Source organism: Amphibalanus amphitrite, unplaced genomic scaffold (assembly GCF_019059575.1).
Source record: "Amphibalanus amphitrite isolate SeventyFive unplaced genomic scaffold, NRLGWU_Aamphi_draft 001295F_arrow, whole genome shotgun sequence".
In the NCBI taxonomy this organism is placed as follows: domain Eukaryota; kingdom Metazoa; phylum Arthropoda; class Thecostraca; order Balanomorpha; family Balanidae; genus Amphibalanus; species Amphibalanus amphitrite.
In genome coordinates, this window is record NW_024882788.1 from 61,754 (window position 1) to 83,423 (window position 21,670).

At 52.2% G+C, this 21,670-nt stretch overlaps 1 protein-coding gene across 1 annotated transcript in view; it reads left to right on the forward strand.

Moving 5' to 3' along the window:
* The first annotated feature begins 744 nt into the window (after positions 1 to 744).
* LOC122371943 (periostin-like) overlaps positions 745 to 21,670 on the forward strand; it is a 28,775-nt gene continuing 7,849 nt past the window's right edge. Inside the window, exons 1-5 of the mRNA XM_043348743.1 lie at positions 745 to 1,044; positions 13,673 to 13,771; positions 14,013 to 14,129; positions 14,484 to 14,577; positions 15,000 to 15,173. Of these exons, the coding sequence (XP_043204678.1) occupies positions 941 to 1,044; positions 13,673 to 13,771; positions 14,013 to 14,129; positions 14,484 to 14,577; positions 15,000 to 15,173 (588 nt within the window). The 5' untranslated portion in view covers positions 745 to 940. The remainder of the gene's footprint in view (positions 1,045 to 13,672; positions 13,772 to 14,012; positions 14,130 to 14,483; positions 14,578 to 14,999; positions 15,174 to 21,670) is intronic.

Below are 21,670 nucleotides of genomic sequence, written 5' to 3' on the forward strand. Positions count from 1 at the left end.
TAGGTATACACAAAATCGCTATATGCACCTGTATTCGTTTGGAAAAAAACAGCATATTCAGAATTCAGAAAGCAGATTTGGAAACTCATTTATCTAATGCAAAGCAAGTTAATAAAGCGATAAAAAGATATTTCAGCCTCTTTTCTGCGGGTTCAGATAAAACACGTTTATATGAAGGCAAAAGTAAACATATGTTTTTCTTTTTTACAAAGTAGTTCTTGCCTATCATTTAGTGAAAAGCCCGAAAAAGAACCACGACAAGGGAAAAGTATATGTTTTGTTATGATGTCTAGCATTCCAAAGTCTTCGATCCGATAAAACGGTAAAAATGCCCAATGGTTTATTTTTGACCCACCTAACAACAACCCAGAAGTAAATGAACTTGTCATCCTCATTGGCAGCGCCGATTGTTTGTTGTTTAAATTTGCAGACGGCGCTTACTCACAGTCTCATCCATGACGTATTCCTTGAATCAAGTAGGTAAGTACCTACAGCTTCATCTGGCGCCAGTTTTATGTAGAAACAGTCACTTCAGTTTGTAGTGGTTGGCAGTCGGTGGAACCCCGCGACTCTGACTCAGCCTCTGACCCCAAACAGCTGTGACCTCTGGTCAGCTGTCCCCCTCTCCGAGCGGACAGTTTCGTTGGTCCACTCTGTTGGCGCTGCCTCGCTCCCATCAATCATTACACGTTGTCTCTTGGCGTCCTCCGTTGGCGAGGTGTACGGACGCGCCAGCTCCGAGCTTTGGCGGCGGCGGCGGCTCGGGCGGGGGCGGGGGCGGGGGCGGCGGTGACCGGGGCGGCTCCTGACCAGCCGCCAGCAGTCTGGGCTGAGCCGTGGCAGCACAACGTGGTGATCTAGCCGCCTCAGCAGGAGCTGACCTCGCCCGCTCGGTCTGACCTGACCTGACCTGGCCGAGCGTTAGTAGTGAAGACGAGCCATGGCCGCTGACTGGAGACTCACAGTGCTGTGGTTGGCTCTCCTGCAAGTGACAGCCGGAGCTAAGATACCCTGGTGGAGCATCAAAATCGCCAGAGAGCAGGGGTACGTGTTGAATAGTGGGGTTTCATTTTTTATTTTTACTATTGTTGACTTGTTTGAAACGTTCTTGTTTAATAATACAATTTTTATGTCCAGACCAAATTGAGATGTGCAATTTGTTTGGGGACCTACACAGTACACAGTGCGCAGTTTCATAACATTATTTCTTTATGTTTACTGGCTCAAAAAGAAATATGTGTAGGTATGACTATGCCTTGGTCAGTTCTATGGTTGCCAATTGAATTCAAAAGTATCTTATGCTTTATTAAATGGAAGCATAGGAAAATTCGTATATCGTATACCCTTATCGCATGCAACAAACCTTTTAGCAAACACCGATTGAGCTCCGAAGCTTCGTCTCCTGCTTCTGCCAAAATAGGCAATATACCTAATGTGGGTTAATGTTTTGGCGACTTCCACAGCGTCATCAACTAAATCTGATTGGATTGTTTTGCACGAAATACGTGCGAATAAATCCATCGGTATAGGAAAGCACAGACAGCTTCAGCGGAGAAATCCAATATAAAGCTTGTCGTAGCGCCGTAAGCAGAAATAAATTGTTAAAACGACTATTTTTTGTATATTTCAAGCAAATTTCCTGTCTGCTTGCAAAACTAAAAGTTTATTTGACTAATGTGCCGTGACGGAACAATTATGATGGTCGTCAAATATTAAAATCCGCGCCGGCAAGCAAAAGGAGCACCCGAAATGCCCTCATATAACAGTAGATTGGTCGGGATCTAGCTTTGATTAGATCAAAGATCAGTTCGCCACATAGGCGGCGGAACGGGGAGGGCACCGGGGCACCGTGCCCCCCTTTGATTTTGGCATTTTAACATTAGCCCTATGGGCGTTGTATGGAAAGAATGGGACCAAAAGTCGGCGGTGCCCCCCCCCCCCCTTAATTGAAGGTGTTCCGCCGCTACTGGTTCGCCAGGAGCACTTACGGCCCAATTTTTCCGATTTTTTTTTGTTGTGATTGTTACATTTGCTCACAAGATGATAACTTTGCGTGCCAAGTGCCAACTAATAAAGCCGTATAACATTGAAAAAAGTTCGATCCCGTCGAATATTTTCTTCTCTAGTGGAACAAAAAGGCAGAGAGAAGAGATAGTCAATATAAATACAAAAAAGAGCATAAAATGAACAAGACGATTCTCTTTTATGCTACACAAAGTAAATCGTTATGGGCGAAACGAACATGTTAAACGTGCAAACGAATGCACCTCTAGCAGCGCATCTACATATATGTACTGAAAATAACTTCGAAAAACTTTTCCGGGAAGGATGAGCGGCAGCCATGGTTATTTCTTCGAGTGACTCAGGTGCTCATTTTGGCCGCGGTCTGTGCTTACCAGACAACGTGAGGTAGGCTTCCAGGGTAATATTTGACTTGGCACTAGCACTGTTTTCCGATCAATCGTCGCCACTTCGCACTGCTGCTACCTAACATCAGAAATAATTTAGATGGGTTATATTGAGCTCCCAGTTGTTAGCATTAGAAAGTGCATTGTTCGAAGTTAAACATTCGTTATCTTTGCGGGATTTCAATGGGAAAACTAACTGCTGAGACCAGACTTGTAAGCGATTCAATTATGATTGAATCGATTCTCATGAATCGCTTGAAAATGCCGACTCACTGTGATTGAGTCGGTTGAATCACCTTGTCGTACTGCGCTGTGGGTAGCGCGTGGCTGGACGGACGGTCTGTGACAATCTATTGATCTGTGGCTGATCTATTAGAGTGTCCGTCCGAGAGCCGTACGACGGCTGACAGAGCCTGGGGGTCGCGAACTGGTGTGGTAACCGTTACGCCCACCTGGGACGCCCGAGTCGGTACGGCACTTGCGGTGTCGTAACCGGATCGGCGGGAACCAGCAGAACGCTGTTGGACCGACGGTGAAAGTCGGAACCGAGCACTCGCCCACCAGTGGGGCGTCTGGTCGAGCAGGTCTACCCGCTAAGGCAGCCTGAGCACGAACCAGTGGCAGGGTCCGATCAATGACCGTGGTCCGACCAGGGTGTCAGCGCAATGGCCAGTCAGAGGCGTCTTTAAGGGCGCGGAAGCCCACCTCGGTCGACTGTGGCCGGTGCAACCTAGTCAGGTCGTTTGTGTGAATCTCCGTGTTCTTCCATTGCCTCAGAGTAGCCGCTCTTCTCCAAATGCCCGAGCCGTTTTCTATGTGTATTGGTCTTGCAGCGAACAGCAGAGTCGAAAAACGAATTGACAATGTCGCCGAAAACCGCGGTCACATGCTGGCCGTCCCTAGTACTACCAATATGCCCGCAGGCGCGGCGAGAGACAAGCTTAACGTATGAGTCACCGTCCGGCTGCCGGGAGAGCCCCTACCGCGACCTTTGCTCACAGTCATGACGTCACGACAATGGGCTCCTAAACGTACGGGCAGCGGCCGCCTCAGGGGTGCCGCCGTGACCTTTGCACGACACGTTCTATAGCGTATGGCACAGCGGTTACTAGGAAGGCTGAGGCCAGCGGCAGGCCGGTTTACAAATAACAAACAAACTTGACGCGCAATTGACAACAGGTAACAGATTGATTAATAAGGCGGTGACAATATAAATAAAAATGACAACATGAAATGACAAATCGCATAGATGACAAATCGCATAGATGACAAATCGCATAGATGATCCCTACAGTACCCCCTCGCCAGACATGTCGCGGACAAAAGTGACATGGCGATATCTTACCGGAGGTCGTATGACGCGGCCGGAGCGGGTCGTCCGTAGTATCGGCCGAGGCTGCAATGGTGCAGCGTCAGCCCGAGCGACGGCTGTAGGGCGAGTTGGTGCGTCACCGTAGATCAGAAGCTCCGGGCCGCTGGGCTCATTGCTGAGCGGTGGCGCGGCCGGCGGGCCGCTGGACTGAGTACCGTGCGGCTGCACAGTTGGCAGGTCAGACTGTCGATGACCGGATTCGTCTGGCGTCTCCAGGAAGGCGGCCTTACACCGGTCGATGCTGATGACCTCCTTTTTCTGTCGACGGTCGATGGTGATGGTTTTGGTGGTCCTTTCGGCAACCGGGAACGGTCCGTCGTATGGAGCGTCCAGCGGGTAGCGGTGACAGTCCCTGCGCACGAAGACGTGTGTCGCCGTCTGGAGTGCCGTCGGGACGTACGTGGCGCGCTGGACCGGACGTGGGAGTGTCGGCCGCACCTGAGACATGGCGCGCTTCAGGTCTTGTACGAAACCGGCCGGTGATGCTGCTGAGGCTTGGCTGCTGATGAAGAACTCACCAGGAAGCCGCAGTGAGGAGCCGTACACCAGCTCGGCTGACGTCGCCTGCAGGTCCGCCTTGATGGTGGAGCGGATGCCCAGGAGCACCAGCGGCAGCACGTCCGTCCATGACGTAGCCTGGTGTGCACGGAGGCTGGCCTTCAGCTGGCGATGCAGGCGTTCCACCATACCGTTGCAGGCCGGGTGGTAGGACGTCGTCCGAGTTCGCTGGCAGCCCAGGAATCGCTGTAGCTCCGACCAGAGGGCCGACTCGAACTGGGCGCCTCGGTCCGTCGTGATGATGGACGGAACGCCGAATCGGGCGATCCAGTGCTCGAGGAAGGCGCGGGCGACCGTGGTGGTGCGGATGTCCGGCAGAGGGATGACTTCTGGCCACCGAGTGAACCGGTCGACGCACGTCAGGAGGTACGAGTGCCCTCTTGACGGAGGCATCGGGCCGACGAGGTCCACGTGGACGTGGTCGAAGCGTTGCTGAGGTGGCTGGAAGGTGCCGACGTCAGACTTGGTGTGCCGGCCGATTTTGCAGCGCTGACAGGCGAGGCAGGTTCGGGTCCAGCGGCGCACGTCGCGATCCATACCGGGCCAGACGAACCGCTTAGAGATGAGCTTGACGGTGGCCTCGACGCCAGGGTGCGACAGGTCGTGCAGAGCCTTGGCGAAGGGCCGGCGCAGAGCCACTGGGAGGACCGGCCGAGGCGATCCGGTGGACTCGTCGCATAGCAGACGGAGTCCATCGCCGACCGGGATGTGGCGCAGGCGCAGTGAGGTGTCTGAGGCCTCGAGGTCTTCCAGCGAGCCGTCTTCGGACTGGGCCTTGGCGATGGCAGTGAAGTCGGCGAGCGGGGGGCGCGGCTGGGCCACCATCGAGACCGTGCGTGACAGCGTGTCGGCGACCACGTTGTCCTTGCCAGGCACATGGCGGATGTCCGACACGAACTGGCCGATGTAGTCCAGGTGGCGGACCTCTCGTGGCGAGTAGCGGTCGGACGAGGAGCCGATGGCCGTTACCAGTGGTCGGTGGTCTGTGAAAATGATTGCTGACCGTCCTTCGATGGCGTGTTTGAAGTGCCGGACGGCCAGGTACATAGCGAGCAGCTCGCGCCCGAACGTGCTGTATTTCTTCTCCGCAGGTTGGAGCGTTTTCGAGAAGAAAGCGAGGGGCTGCCACTCGCCGGCGACGTGCTGCTGGAGGACGGCGCCCACTCCGCAGTCCGAGGCGTCGACGAAGATGGCGAGCGGCGCGTCCGGGACCTGGTGAGCGAGGTGCGTCGCCGCGGCCAGGGCGTCCTTGACGTTCTGGAAACGCTGCCGCGCCGAGTCTGTCCACGTGACAGGCGCTCTCGAGCGTTTTGCCTTGTGGGTGATTAAGGCGTGCAGAGGCTGCAGGAGCTCGGCTGCCTGGGGGATGAAGCGGTGGTAGTAGGCTACCATCCCCAGGAACCTCCGTAGCTGGGACTGAGTGGTCGGTTCCGGGAAGTCTTTGATGGCCTCGACTCGTCCAGGCAGCGGGCGGACGCCGTCGGCGTCTACCGAGTGGCCGAGGAACACCACCTGCTCCTGTCCCAGGACGCACTTGTGCCTGTTGACGACGACGCCGTAGGTGTTGAGGCGCTGAAGCACTTGGTCCAGGAGCTGCAGGTGGTGTTCGGCAGTCGGGCTGGCCAGCAGAATGTCGTCCAGGTAGACGAAGCAGCCCGGTATGCCGCGGAGGACCTCATCCATGAAACGCTGGAAGGTCTGTCCGGCGTTTCTGAGGCCGAACGGCATCCGAACGCATTCGTAGAGGCCGAACGGTGTCGTGATGGCTGTCTTGGGGACGTCGGCAGGTTCCACCGGGATCTGGTGGTAAGCCTTCACCAAGTCAATGGTGCTGAAGACGGTGCACCCATGCAGGTCGGCTGAAAAGTCCCGCAGGTACGGCAGCGGGTAGCGGTCTGGTACGGTGCGGGCGTTCAGCGCTCTGTAGTCGCCGCAAGGACGCCACTCGCCGGGTCTCTTCTTTGGCACCATGTGGAGTGGAGTTGTCCAGCTGCTGCTCGACGGTCGAATGATGCCTTGCTGGAGCATCTTGTTGAACTCAGCACGTGCGATTTGAAGGCGCTCCGGCGGGAGGCGTCGTGGCCGCTGGTACACCGGTGGACCCTTGGTGACGATGTGGTGCGTCACGTTGTGCTTCACCGGTGTTGGTCCAGGTTTTGGTGAGGTCACATCCGGGTACCGGGCGAGGACAGCTGCGAAGCGAGCAGCAGCCTGCTCCCGGACGAGACGCACTCCGATGGAGCACAGCCGTGACCGCTCGGCGCTGGCGCAGACGGTGCCGTCCCGCAGGAGACGCTGGTTGGCAACGTCCACGACGAGGTGATGTGCGGCCAGGAAGTCGGTGCCCAAGATGGGTGTGGTGACGTCAGTGACGAAGAATCGGTGTTTCAGGCGGTGCTGCTGACTCAAGGTGACGTCCAGCAGGCAGGTGCCGTGCACCGCGATCGGTGAGCCGTTTGCCGCGACGAGCTGCTGGCCGACAGGAGCAGGGGTCAGCGTAGACCCGTTGGGCAGGCAGCGGCGAGGCAGCACGCTGACCTGCGCCCCGGTGTCGACTAGAAATTGCCGGTCCGTCTCCGTGTCCCTCACGAAGAGTAGTGGCGCGGCAGGAGGGGCGCCCGTGCTTTGCGCCATTAGCACGGGGCGCCTCAGTTTTCCGAGGCGATCCAGGAGCACGGCAACTTGCATCGGCGCGCTTGGGCGCCGAATCGCTGGTGGTACCAACACAGCGTGTCGTCGTGCGGCGGCGTTGAAGGACGAGCCGGTGACGGGCGGCGTGACTGGCGAGACGCCTGGCGCGGCCGGGAACGGCTGCGGTCGCGTCGCACGGCGTCCTCGAGTCGTCGGTTGCTGGCCTCCAGGCGCTCCATCTTAGCGACCAGGGAGGCGATGACGGTGTCCAGCGCAGGGGTTGCAGCTGGCGCTGGGGCTGTCGCTGCAGTAGCGATGGGCGGTGCCGGCTGTGTGTACGGCTGTGCCGCGATCGCTGATAGCCGTGGGTCGGGTCCGCTAGCTTCCAGGTACCGGTCGGCCGCTTCTGCCAGTGCGTCAAGCGTGCTGTCGGCTGGCAGGAGGGCGAGGGCAGCACGGACGGGCTGCGGTAGCCGTTGTTGAAATAGGGTACGGAAGAGCTCCGTATCAACCGGGGCGTCCCCGGCTGCGGCAAGCTCGTTGCGCATTGAGCGTAACAGCGCCGTCGGCTTCTGATCGCCGAGCTGCTGGCGGCCGAGCAGGGCTTGTAGTCGGTCGGCGCGTGACTGTGCCAGGCGGGCTTGGAGCGCTGCACACAGCACGTCAAAAGACCGAGATGACCGGATGACGTCCTTGACCTGGACGGCGATGTTGGCGGGGAGGTTTGCGACGAGGAGCTTAAACCTCAGCTCGTCGGAGTCGACCCCGCTGACGTCGAAAGCGCACTGCACCTGCAGTAGCCACAGGTCGGGCTCTTCCGGAGAGTATGGTGGTAGCCGGAAGCTAGCCATGGGCCGATGAGTTGACTCGGAGGCTGAAGCTGGAACGCTGGCCGAGTCTTGAGCTGCGGCGCCGGACTGTGCGCTGTCCGCGGGCATGACGAGAGGCTAAGGTCGAACGACGGAGATCACGTCGGGGTCACCAATTGTCGTACTGCGCTGTGGGTAGCGCGTGGCTGGACGGACGGTCTGTGACAATCTATTGATCTGTGGCTGATCTATTAGAGTGTCCGTCCGAGAGCCGTACGACGGCTGACAGAGCCTGGGGGTCGCGAACTGGTGTGGTAACCGTTACGCCCACCTGGGACGCCCGAGTCGGTACGGCACTTGCGGTGTCGTAACCGGATCGGCGGGAACCAGCAGAACGCTGTTGGACCGACGGTGAAAGTCGGAACCGAGCACTCGCCCACCAGTGGGGCGTCTGGTCGAGCAGGTCTACCCGCTAAGGCAGCCTGAGCACGAACCAGTGGCAGGGTCCGATCAATGACCGTGGTCCGACCAGGGTGTCAGCGCAATGGCCAGTCAGAGGCGTCTTTAAGGGCGCGGAAGCCCACCTCGGTCGACTGTGGCCGGTGCAACCTAGTCAGGTCGTTTGTGTGAATCTCCGTGTTCTTCCATTGCCTCAGAGTAGCCGCTCTTCTCCAAATGCCCGAGCCGTTTTCTATGTGTATTGGTCTTGCAGCGAACAGCAGAGTCGAAAAACGAATTGACAATGTCGCCGAAAACCGCGGTCACATGCTGGCCGTCCCTAGTACTACCAATATGCCCGCAGGCGCGGCGAGAGACAAGCTTAACGTATGAGTCACCGTCCGGCTGCCGGGAGAGCCCCTACCGCGACCTTTGCTCACAGTCATGACGTCACGACAATGGGCTCCTAAACGTACGGGCAGCGGCCGCCTCAGGGGTGCCGCCGTGACCTTTGCACGACACGTTCTATAGCGTATGGCACAGCGGTTACTAGGAAGGCTGAGGCCAGCGGCAGGCCGGTTTACAAATAACAAACAAACTTGACGCGCAATTGACAACAGGTAACAGATTGATTAATAAGGCGGTGACAATATAAATAAAAATGACAACATGAAATGACAAATCGCATAGATGACAAATCGCATAGATGACAAATCGCATAGATGATCCCTACAACCTCTTGTCACCATATGAATCCTGATTGAATCGGTCACACATGGCAACTGCTAGTGATTGAATCGGCAACTCATCGATTCAAGTTGATTGAATTAATAAAATGATTCAATCAACATGTGCTGGAAATTGAAGTTATGACCATATTTAGTACTATATTATGTAGAAATATATGTGGCATTTGCATCATAGTCACACACAATGCACTGCAAAAATTTTAGGTATTTTGTCAGTATTATAAATGCGCACAGCTATCAGTATTGAAAAAACATAAAAATTTTGTTTTAAGTTTTTAATCAAACTGTAAACACAAAATTATACATAAATGTCAATGCATGAAGATGAAAAAATGAATGTAAAGTTTCTTTCCAGTGCCCTAAAATCAGTATAGTAATCAAGTTAACAGTAGCAGTAAGCAGGCGCACATTGCTCAACACACATGTTTTAGATACCATGTTAATCTTTATATTTTCAATACCCTGTTTCATCAGGACATTTGTGAGCAAGCATAGATTTAGTACTTTTCTATGTTTTTTGGTATTTTCCTAGTGTATTTGGTTGGTATCAGTTTCCAAAAATGTCTTAAATTGATATCACATATGTATATATTTTATATAACATCTTGATTGAATCGCGTTGAGTTAAATCATGAGTTGAGTCATTCCCTGAATCACTGATAATGGGATGAGTCGTGATTGAGTTGAATCACAAGGTCCATGAGTCGTGATTGAATCGCTTGGAAAATCAGACTGTTTGATTGAGTTATGATTGAATCGGTCATTTCATCAAGTGAGTCGTGATTGAATTGATTGAATTTTTTTGAATCGTTTACAAGTCTGGACAACCTAAATATACACATTCAAAGTCTATACCTGACTTATTCCTTGGATCTTGATTAACAGCTGCCAGAATATAAGTTAGCGGAAAAAATATAAAAAGCAGAAAGAAGGATTTACTATGGAGCATAGGCCATGGCTTTACATTAGGCCATAGGCTGCACGTTTTACGATTCTATAATATACGCATGACGCGTGACCATATATAATCTTCATTATGGCCGCGTTCATCGTGGGTGTTTTTCATCCTACTCGTTTGCTTCGGTACACTGTTTCTAGGGGTCGATATCAAAGAGTCATAATCATTTGTGCCATGAGTGGACGAGCTACTCATCACTCAACTTGATGTTAACAGCAAGGCTATTAACAAAAGTCATTAATTAGTGCAGCCCAAACAAACTGAAGTCAGTTTTCTTTTACCAAACCAATCAGATCGGTGATGCCGCAGCTGCAGTCGTTGCCAGAAATATCGCCGATCTGGCGATTTCCACTCACCGCCTGCTCAGCTAGCCTCCATACAGGGTGTAACGAAATTATCCGGACATCTATTTTTTCGCCATATCTGCTCGCAAAGTTTCTTTTTTAATGTTAGAAGCTGGAAAGTTGGATGAATGCATACCTCTGATAGCTGCTCTCAACTCAGCAGTGACCCTGACCTTGCGAAATGACTCTTGCTCTGAGTAAGAGTCGAGTCGCCGACGGGTTCATTTGATAGTTTTCGTTTAAGGCAATGGAGAGAAGGGAGTTCAGTCTCTCGTTTCGTAGTAAGGCTACGTGTTGGTGGCATGGTGGCATGAGCCAGAAGCTGGTCTGTCAGCAGCTGGACATCAGCAGCAGCCAGTAGCACATCTGCCTGAGACGTAATAAGCGTGGACTTGGTGGCAGACTCAGCCCGGCCTCGATCGCGAAGGGCGCCCTTTGCCAAGTGGTGAGGAGAGTTGTCAGGATAGCGACAAGGAAACGGCACCAATAAATCGCAAACTGACTCGAATTCTTACCAAGGCAGATAATAAGAGGTCCCACATCATGATTCACCGTTACCCGCCCTTTAGCTTGGTTTAACTGCTCTTCAAAGTGAAAAAGCCAATGAAATTGACGGGAAAACAACCAGTCCACCACGTCTGGCCTCAGGCCAGGGCGTGTTCACTGGTCGAAGGAAGACATGAATGAGCTGGCCTGGTCAGATGGGAAGCTGTTCGAGCTGCGATGTCCGTTGAACCGTCAAATCGGCCATGTGTGGGCTGCCAGCAGCTCAAACATGCCGGCCGTCGCCGGCGTCAAACATCCGGCCAAAATTCAGACCTGGAGCATGTTCAGCTGCTGTGCAATATTCAAGCTGTTCATGACGCCACAGAAAACCACTATCAGTGACGAGTATTACCGGCGCAACATCATGGCTAGCGATTGGTTGGAGCCACTGAACCAGACGGCACAGGAGGGCTCGGTTTCTGAACGCGTACTGATGCCTGATTCAAGTCGCGCAGTCTTCATGCGGGGCGGCGCACCACCTTCAAGTCCCTAGCAGTATGAGACGTGATGCCGAAAGGACCTATTGTTCTTCTGGGCTAACGGGCTATGGCTTGGAAATAGTTCCCATCCCAATTCCATCGATATCTTATGGACTATTGTCCAGCAGGAGATGAATGAGGGGACACCCGCCACCAGCGCCGCCCAGCTGTGGGCACAGGTTAGTAACGCGCTGCTCTACATGAAACCCACTGTGCTGGAAAACCCAGTGGCTGGAATGCTCCAGAAATTTGTACCTGCGCTCTTATGAAAGGTGGCTACATAATCATTCAAAAGGGAAAATATCAGATTGTCTTGCTTCTTAATTACAGCGCGACGAAAGGTGTCCGGATAATTTCGTTACACCCTGTAGGCGCGGGAGCCGGGGGGGGGGGGCAGTGGGGGCAGCTTGCCCCCCCCCCCCCAACTCTGGGGCCGTGGGGGCGGTGCCCCCACAGCTTTGAGACGGAATACCACACTTTTTTGCAAATGTTTTTTTTTTTTAAGCCGAGGGGTGAAAAATAAGTGGCCTAAAACCGGTGAGAAAACTAGATTTGGGGGTACCCTAGGTTGACCTCTATTATGGTGTGCCCCCCCCCCCCCCAGTCGGAAAGCAGTTCCCGCGCCCCTGCTAGCCTCTGGTGCATGTAAGCACTTCCGCGCATACACAGTCTACTAATGGGTCATTGGTAGCCAGACGATCTATTTTTATCTGTAAACTGGCGGAAATAATCACAGCGAGCACACTTGGAAACAGGAGGTGCATGCCTTAATTCAAATTTCCGTTTACTTCCCGCGATGAGTCATGCTCACTGCCCAAGTGTCGTCCTGTCTTTTGTCCACTGTCCACCATCCAACGTCCACAGAGTCCACAACGTCCACCGTGTCCACAGCGACCAGTGTCCACCGCGTCCACAGCGTCCACCAACCTCGCCAGATGACAGAGCATGGCTGCAAGGGCAAGGTCGGCCAAGTGCAGCGACCAAAATAGCTCATACACACTGCAACAGTTGGCCGTGCCAAGAATGTTTCAACGCACGAGTGCAGATGATTTCAGTCCCAGCGTTCATTTGTTTATTTTTGAAAACAAAAGGTATCAACTGTACGCATGTATTTGCCAATAATTGTTGAATACGGATTTACGGGTTAGTGTCCAGCAAGACGACATGACCAATGACCACGCCATTCTTATTTCGTGATCATTTTAGACCATTTATCTCTTTATCCATATGCCATACATTCATCAATTCTTTCATCCATTTACTCATTCACTCATTCATTCAACCATTCCATCCGGTTCGGCTGTCCTCTTGACCACCTGTGTGTCTCTCCGTTGTGGTCCGTCGCGGCGGCGTTTCGCTCCGTCCGTCCAATGCGGTGTTTTGCCAGCCAGCCAGGTCACCGCCGGTGGTGGCGACAGCTCGGGACCACCGTTTGTCGGTCTATTAGTGTCAGTCGCCGCACTGGCGTCGGCTCAACCCAGTGTTTGTCTCATTCTCTCCAAAGTCAGCACGGCCGTGTGGTTCCCGCCCACCGCGCCGGCCGGCCGTCTGCCCCCGCCTGGCGGTCCATTTGGCCGGCGCCTCGCCCACTGGCGTTCGCTATGGAGTACGTCGTAGTTTGAAAGTGACAGCTACGTGCGTGCAGGCCAGGATGGGTCGGTAGCTTGGCATCAAAACCGCCGCCCACTGACCGCCTGCTGGCTGCTCGGTCGAGTCGGAACGGAGGATATGTAGGCGTGAGGGGTGATGTAAGCAGGGCTGGGCGAAAGGGCAAACGTCTACTGTCGGTTATCCAGATTAATTAGCTATGCTACCGGCTGAGCGCACGACATGTTTTTCACTTGGTATGTGATGAACGCCCAGCTACCTGAAGAAAATATACGGCTATCTCCCTCAAGCGCACGGTAGCAAAACAGCTCCTGATTTTGTAGTTAGCACAAAGTTATGCCGATATTGTTTCGTTTGCTGTAGTGAATTTAACTGACACGATTTATAAGGCACGACTGTCGACTTAAAAGGCATTGTCATCATAAGACGACAGGCTGAGGTATGCACTAACAGGAAACATGCGTGCGTTTACAGCCCAAGAACGGTCCCACAACGGCGGTAACTGTTGATTACGGACTGCGGAATGACGAATCTCCTTAAACTCTGATTCCGATAGTGTGCGATCCCAATCTGTCACTGGAAACAAATCATGATTGATCAGTAAATGTTTGACGATTGACCTCGACCAGGGGGTTCAGTAATGGGTTTGATCAGGTCTGGCCATCCAAAGAAGTCATTCTGTGAGCGATTGAGCTGGAAAAGCATCGGCACTTGTTTCGGTCGTAACTATAACCAGTAACCGCTCGGCCACATGTCCTTTTTACCGTTTCAGACCGCATGCCTGCGTGGTGGAAGAAGTTCCGGGGACGGACATTGAAATCTGGACCGAATGTCGCTTCTGGATCAACCGAGAAATATGCGGACAAAAGACGTATGTAGTTCATTGAGCCCATTCATGATTAATTACAGCCAATATGTTGTGTTTATATTGTTCACTACGAAATGCATATGCGATGTTTGTGCTGCTCGACCTCCCTTCCCCAAGTGCACTTGTGTCTTCTTACGTCTGTTTTATGAACGTTTTATTGAACGATCGAGGTGCTTCTTGAAACTGCACATGGCCCTTCAGTCCTTTCATAAGAAAAGGATCAGCGCTGAGTGTTGGCTTTCAGGATGATCCGTTACGAGTGCTGCGAGGGATACCAGCAAAGCGGAGGAGACCAAGGGTGTACCTCAGTCAAACCGCTCAAAAACCTCCTGGAAACCGCCAGAGACCTCGGAGCCACTCGGTAAGTTTCAGCCGTGTATGTTATCTTACAGATTATTGTGTCCGCTTTTGGGGAAATCGAAATTTAAGCATTTAAACGCAAGGTGATTTGATTGGGTTTATTTACGAGAAAAAGGTTGGATGCCAAGTGTTATGGTCTACAAGAAATAAAACGCTATGAGACGTAGAATATATGGGCTTATGATATACCTGACATTTCTGGGAATATACTATCCAAAGTTTACCGTAGATGGAGTCCCATAGTTCATCATTAATTGACATTTAATTGATTTATCATTTGTTACCTCGTCCCCTGTCGTTTGATGACTGTTGTCACGCCGATGATCGGTACATTTACTGTCGCTGTGACCCGCAGATTTGTGTCTGCCATCCTCGACGCCGGTTTGGAGTCGGAACTGCGCAGAGACGGCGCCTTCACACTGTTCCTGCCAACCAACGAGGCCTTCGACGTACGAATGGAAATAGTTCCTCTTCTTTGAATAGGGATTGCCGCACGATTATGGCCATTATCATAAATCATTAGCATGGCTTTTACATATACAGCACATAAAACACTACATATAATGTGTTTTGCTTTGCCATAACTATAGCTACATATGTATGTAGGTACATCGCAGCTAGGTAGGTATTGAAGTTGGATAAACGACAAATGTTTGTCGAGTCGCACTGGAATAACGTCTTCCGCTGCTACAGTGTGCACTGTACTCATTCTCAGAAATGAGTTCCCAGCATCACTAGCATTGGTGGTCTCTGCATCGCGTTAGCAGTTTTCTGAGAGCTGCGTTTCTGCTATCCTAGGCTGTCCCAATGCCCACTTTCCGAGATTGTCACGAGCCAAATGTCGATGATGGTCGTGGCGCCGGTTTCGCAGCAAATGTCTGAGAGTCTGCGGGGCTCGCTGGAGGCTCAGGCCGGTAACCCGCTCAGTCCGGTCCTGCTGTACCACCTGCTGGACGGGAAGCTGACCACCAAGGAGATGCGTGCTGACCAGCTGGTGGAGACCCGGAGTGGCGCGCAGCTGCGGCTCAGCAAGTACTCCAACCAGGTCAGTGAACGATCCATCGAGCATGAAACACTCAGCTCAACGTGAGCTACACGGTATTTAACTATTTCACAATAATAATAATAATAATAATAATAATAATAATAATAATAACAATAATAATAATAATAATAATAATAATAATAATAATAATAATAATAATAATAATAATAATAATAATAATAATAATAATAATAATAATAATAATAATAATAATAATAATAATAATAATAATAATAATAATAATAATAATAATAATAATAATACCGTTTATTATAAGCCACCATAGGCACATAACACGAATAGGAAAAATCATGAAATGAAAAACAATCTACTATTATAAATCTTAAAAAGTCCGCCGCCGTCGGGGTTACGCAGGAGGGGTTACGCCCAAAAACGCCTATTGCGGCGCCGTCGATTGACGCAGGAGGGTGAAATTTTCACGACTCGTGGGTCACGTAATTCAACAGGTCGTATTAAATTTTGGGCACGATTCGGCCGGGGGTGCGCCCGTGGCGCGTGCTCATCTGCGCCATGGGGTAAGCATTAGAATCGCGACCGGCGCCGAGCAGAGGGCACGTGCTTTAGGCTCAGTTTCTTCGCTTGCAAACCTGAGCGAAATCAGAGCCGGGAGGTCGTTGACCTTTGGCAATGAATACCGACGCCGGGCACCGCTCGCCAAGGGGATTCGCCAGTAAATACAATTAATTTGTTTTTGCAATATCTCAGCCATTTCTGGGCCGATTTAGCTGAAACTTTGACTGTCGGTGGTAGTGTAGTGTAGGGTAGGGTAGGGTAGGGTAGGGTAGGGTAGGGTAGGGTAGGGGTAGGGTAGTGTAAGGGTAGGGTAGGTTAGTGTAAGGGTAGGGTAGGGTAGGGTAGGGTAGGAGTAGGGGTAGGGTAGGGGTAGGGTAGGGTAGGGTAGGGTAGGTTAGGGTAGTGTAGAGTAGGGGTAGGGTAGGGTAGGGTAGGGAAAGGTAGGGTAGGGTAGGGTAGTGTAAGAGTAGGGTAGGGTAGGGTAGTGTAAGAGTAGGGTAGGGTAGTGTAAGGGTAGGGTAGGGTAGTGTAGGGGTAGGGGTAAGATATAGGGTAGGGTAGGGTAGGGTAGAGTAGGGTAGGGTAGGGTAGGGTAGTAGGATAGGGTAGGGGTAGGGTAGGGTAGTGTAGGGATAGGGGTAGGGTAGGGTAGGTTAGTTTAGGGGTAGGGGTAGGGTATTAGGGTAGGGTAGGGTAGGGTAGGTTAGGGTAGTAAGGTAGGGTAGGGTAGGGTAGAGTAGGGTAGAGTAGGGTAGGGTAGGGTAGGGTAGAGTAGGGTAGGGTAGTAGGGTAGGGTAGGGTAGGGTAGGGTAGGGTAGGGTAGGGTAGGGTAGGGTAGGGTAGGGTAGGGTAGGGTACGGGGTAGGGTAGGGTAGGATAAGGTAGGGGTAGGGTAGGGGTAGGGTAGGGGTAGGGTAGGGGTAGGGGTAGGGTAGGGTTGAGTTCAAAAAGGGCCCAACATACAAAACACTTGAACACCCCGCAACTATCACCATCCCTTACAGTTCAATTAAAAACAGCTACCCAAATCTACCCAAATAATATACAGCTAAAAATACAAGTCAATCACCCAAAACTAATGCACCCGTAACATAACATAAATCAAATCATACAGTTATCGCGTAAACCTGTACCTCTAGTCTACTATTATATAATATATAAATCTTAAAAAGTCCGCCGCCGCCGCCGTCGGGGTTACGCAGTCGGTGTTACTCCCAAAAACGCTTATTGCGGCGCCGTCGATTGACGCAGGAGGGTGAAATTTTCACGACTCGTGGGTCACGTAATTCAACAGGTCGTATTAAATTTTGGGCACGATGCGGCCAGGGGTGCACCCGTGGCGCGTGCTCATGTGCGCCATAGGGTTAGCATTAGAATCGCGACCGGCGCCGAGCAGAGGGCACGTGCTTTAGGCTCAGTTGTTCGCTTAAAAAACTGAGTGAAAAGCATCAGAGCCGGCAGGTCATTGACCTTTGACAACGAAGGCCGACACAGGGCACCCCTCGCCAAGGGGATTCGCCAGTAAATACAGTTAATTTGTTTTTGAAATATTTCAGCCGTTTATGGGCCGATTTAGCTGAAACTTGGACTGTCGGTGGTAGTGTAGTGTAGTGTAGTGTAGGGTAGGGTAGGGTAGGGTAGGGTAGGGTAGGGTAGGGTAGGGTAGGGTAGGGTAGGGTAGGGTAGGGGTAGGGTAGGGTATGGTAGGTTAGGGTAGTGTAGGGTAGGGTAGGGTAAGGTAGGGTAGGATAGGGTAGGATAGGGTAGGGTAGGGTAGGGTAGGGTAGTAGGGTAGGGTAGGGTAGGGACTAGGGTAGGGTAGGGTAGGGTAGGGTAGGGTAGGGTAAGGTAGGGTAGGGTAGGGTAGCGTAGGGTAGGGTAGAGTTAGGTAGGGTAGAATTAGGTAGGGTAGGGTATAGTAGGGTAGGTTAGGGTAGTAGGGTAGGGTATGGTAAGGTAGGGTATGGTAGGGTAGGGTAGGGCAGGGTAGGGTAGGGTAGTGTAGGGGTAGGGTAGGGTAGGGTAGGGTAGGGTAGGTGTAGGGTAGGGTAGGGTAGGGTATGGTAGGTTAGGGTAGTGTAGGGTAGGGTAGGGTAGGGTAAGGTAGGGTAGGGTAGTAGGGTAGGGTAGGGTAGGGACTAGGGTAGGGTAGGGTAGGGTAGGGTAGGGTAGGATGGGGTAGGGTAGGGGTAGCGTAGGGTAGGGTAGAGATAGGTAGGGTAGAATTAGGTAGGGTAGGGTATAGTAGGGTAGGTTAGGGTAGTAGGGTAGGGTAGGGTAGGGTAGGGTAGAGTAGGGTAGGGTAGTAGGGTAGGGTAGGGTAGAGTAGGGTAGGGTAGGGTAGTAAGGTAGGGTAGGGTAGGGTAAGGTAGTAAGGTAGGGTAGGGTAGTAGGGTAGGGTAGGGTAGGGTAGGGTAGGGTAGGGGGTAGGGTAGGATAGGGTAGGGGTAGGGTAGGGGTAGGGTTGAGTTCAAAAAGGGCCCAACATACAAAACACTTGAACACTCCGCAACTATCACCATCCCTTACAGTTCAATTAAAAAGAGCTACCCAAATCTACCCAAATAATACACCTAAAAATACAAGTCAATCACCCAAACTAATGCGCCCGTAACATAACATAAATCAAAACATACAGTTATCGCGTAAACTTGTACCTCTAGTCTACTATTATAAATCTTAAAAAGTCCGCCCACGCCGCCCACGCCGCCGTCGGGGTTACGCAGGAGGGGTTACTCCCAAAAACGCTTATTGCGGCGCCGTCGATTGACGCAGGAGAGTGAAATTTTCACGACTCGTGGGCCACGTAATTCAACAGGTCGTATTAAATTTTGGGCACGATGCGGCCAGGGGTGCACCCGTGGCGCGTGCTCATGTGCGCCATAGGGTTAGCATTAGAATCGCGACCGGCGCCGAGCAGAGGGCACGTGCTTTAGGCTCAGTTGTTCGCTTAAAAAACTGAGTGAAAGCATCAGAGCCGGCAGGTCGTTGACCTTTGACAACGAAGGCCGACACAGGGCACCGCTCGCCAAGGGGATTCGCCAGTAAATACAATTAATTTGTTTTTGCAATATCTCAGCCGTTTCTGGGCCGATTTAGCTGAAACTTGGACTGTCGGTGGTAGTGTAGTTTAGGGTAGGTTAGGGTAGGGTATGGGTAGAGGTAGGGTAGGGTAGGATAGGTTAGTGTAGGAGTAGGGTAGGGTAGGGTAGGGGTAGGGTAGGGTAGTGTAGGGGTAGGGTAGGGTAGGGGTAGGGTAGGGTTGGTAGGGTAGGGTAGGTTACGGGTAGGGTAGGGTAGGGTAGGGTAAGGTAGGGTAGGGTAGTGTAAGGGTAGGGTAGGGTGGGTAGGGTAGGGTAGGGTAGGGTAAGGTAGGGTAGGGTAGGGTAGTAGGGTAGGGTAGGGACTAGGGTAGGGTAGGGTAGGGTAGGGTAGGGTAGGGTAGGGTAGGGTAGGGTAGGGTATGGTAGGGTAGTAGGGTAGGGTATGGTAGGGTAGGGTAGAGTTAGGTAGAGTAGAGTTAGGTAGGGTAGGGTAGGGTAGTAGGGTAGGGTGTGGTAGGGTAGGGTAGGGTAGGGTAGGGTAGGGTAGAGTAGGGTAGAGTAGGGTAGAGTAGTAGGGAAGGGTAGAGTAGGGTAGAGTAGGGTAGGGTAGTAGGGTAGGCCAGGGTAGGGTAGGGTAGGATAGGGTAGGGTAGGGTAGGGTAGGGTAGGGTAGGATAGGGTAGGGTAGGGGTAGGGTTGAGTTCAAAAAGGGCCCAACATACAAAACACTTGAACACCCCGCAACTATCACCATCCCTTACAGTTCAATTAAAAACAGCTACCCAAATCTACCCAAATAATACAGCTAAAAATACAAGTCAATCACCCAAACTAATGCATCCGTAACATAACATAAATCAAAACATACAGTTATCGCGTAAACCTGTACCTCTAGTCTACTATTATAAATCTTAAAAAGTCCGCCGCCGCCGCCCACGCCGCCGTCGGGGTTACGCAGTCGGTGTTACTCCCAAAAACGCTTATTGAGGCGCCGTCGATTGACGCAGGAGGGTGAAATTTTCACGACTCGTGGGTCACGTAATTCAACAGGTCGTATTAAATTTTGGGCACGATGCGGCCAGGGGTGCACCCGTGGCGCGTGCTCATGTGCGCCATAGGGTTAGCATTAGAATCGCGACCGGCGCCGAGCAGAGGGCACGTGCTTTAGGCTCAGTTGTTCGCTTAAAAAACTGAGTGAAAGCATCAGAGCCGGCAGGTCGTTGACCTTTGACAACGAAGGCCGACACAGGGCACCGCTCGCCATGGGGATTCGCCAGTAAATACAATTAATTTGTTTTTGCAATATCTCAGCCGTTTCTGGGCCGATTTAGCTGAAACTTGGACTGTCGGTGGTAGTATATGGTAGGGTAGGGTAGGGTAGGGTAGGGTAGGGGTAGGGGTAGGGGTAGGGGTAGGGTAGGGAAGGGTAGGGTAGTGTAGGGGTAGGGGTAGGGTAGGGTAGGGTAGGGTAGGGTAGGGTAGGGTGGGGTGGGGTGGGGTAGGGTAGGGTAGGGTAGGGTAGGGTAGGGTAGGGTAGGGTAGGGTAGGGTAGGGACTAGGGTAGGGTAGGGTATAGTGTATGGGGTAGGGTAGGGTAGGGTAGGGTAGGGTAGGTTAGGGTAGGGTAGGGTAGGGTAAGGGTAGGGTAGGGTAGTGTAAGGGTAGGGTAGTGTAGGGTAGGGTAGGGTAGGGTAGGGTAGGGTAGGGACTAGGGTAGGGTAGGGTAGGGTAAGGTAGGGTAGGGTAGGGTAGGGTAGGGTAGGGTAGGGTAGGGTAGGGTAAGGTAGTAGGGTAGAGTAGGGTATGGTAGGGTAGGGTAGGGTAGTAGGGTAGGGTAGTGTAAAGGTAGGGTAGGGTAGGGTAGGGTAGGGTAGGGTAGGGTAGTGTAGGAGTAGGGTAGGGTAGGGTAGGGTAAGTGTAGGGTAGGGTAGGGTAGGGTGGGGTAGGGTAGGGTAGGGTAGGATAGGGTAGGGTAGGGGATTGTAGGGTAGCGTAGGGTAGGGTAGGGTAGGGGTAGGGTAGGGTAGGGTAGTGTAGGGGTAGGGTAGTGTAGGGGTAGGGTAGTGTAGGGGTAGGGTAGGGTAGTGTAGGGGTAGGGTAGTGTAGGGGTAGGGTAGTGTAGGGGTAGGGTAGGGTAGGGTAGGGTAGGGTAGGGGATTGTAGGGTAGGGTAGGGTAGGGTAGGGTAGGGGATTGTAGGGTAGGGTAGGGGATTGTAGGGTAGGGTAGGGTAGGGTAGGGTAGGGTAGTGTAGGTTAGGGAAGGGTAGGGTAGGGTAGTGTAGGGGTAGGGGTAGGGTAGGGTAGTGTAGGGTAGGGTAGGGTAGGGTAGGGTAGGGTAGGGTAGGGTAGGGTAGGAGGGTAGGGTAATGTAGGGTAGTGTAGGGTAGGTTAGGGTAGGGTAGGGTAGGGTAGGGTAGGGTATGGTAGGGTAGGAGGGTAGGGTAATGTAGGGTAGTGTAGGGTAGGTTAGGGTAGGGTAGGGTAGGGTAGGGTAGGGTAGGGTAGGGTAGGGTACTACCATACAAAACACTTGAACACCCCGCACCTATCACCAACCCTTACAGTTTAATTAAAAACAGCTACCCAAATCTATCCAAATAATACATCTTAAAATACAAGTCAATCACCCAAACTAATGCACCCGTAGCATAACATAAATCAAAACATACAGTTATCGCGTTAACCTGTATCTCTAGTCTACTATTATAAATCTTAAAAAGTCCGCCGCCGCCCACGCCCACGCCGCCGTCGGGGTTACTCCCAAAAACGCTTATTGCGGCTCCGTCGATTGACGCAGGATGGTGAAATTTTTACCACTCATGGGTCACGTAAATGAACAGGTCGTATTAAATTTTGGGCACGATGCGGCCGGGGGTGCGCCCGTGGCGCGTGCTCATGTGCGCCATAGGGTTAGCATA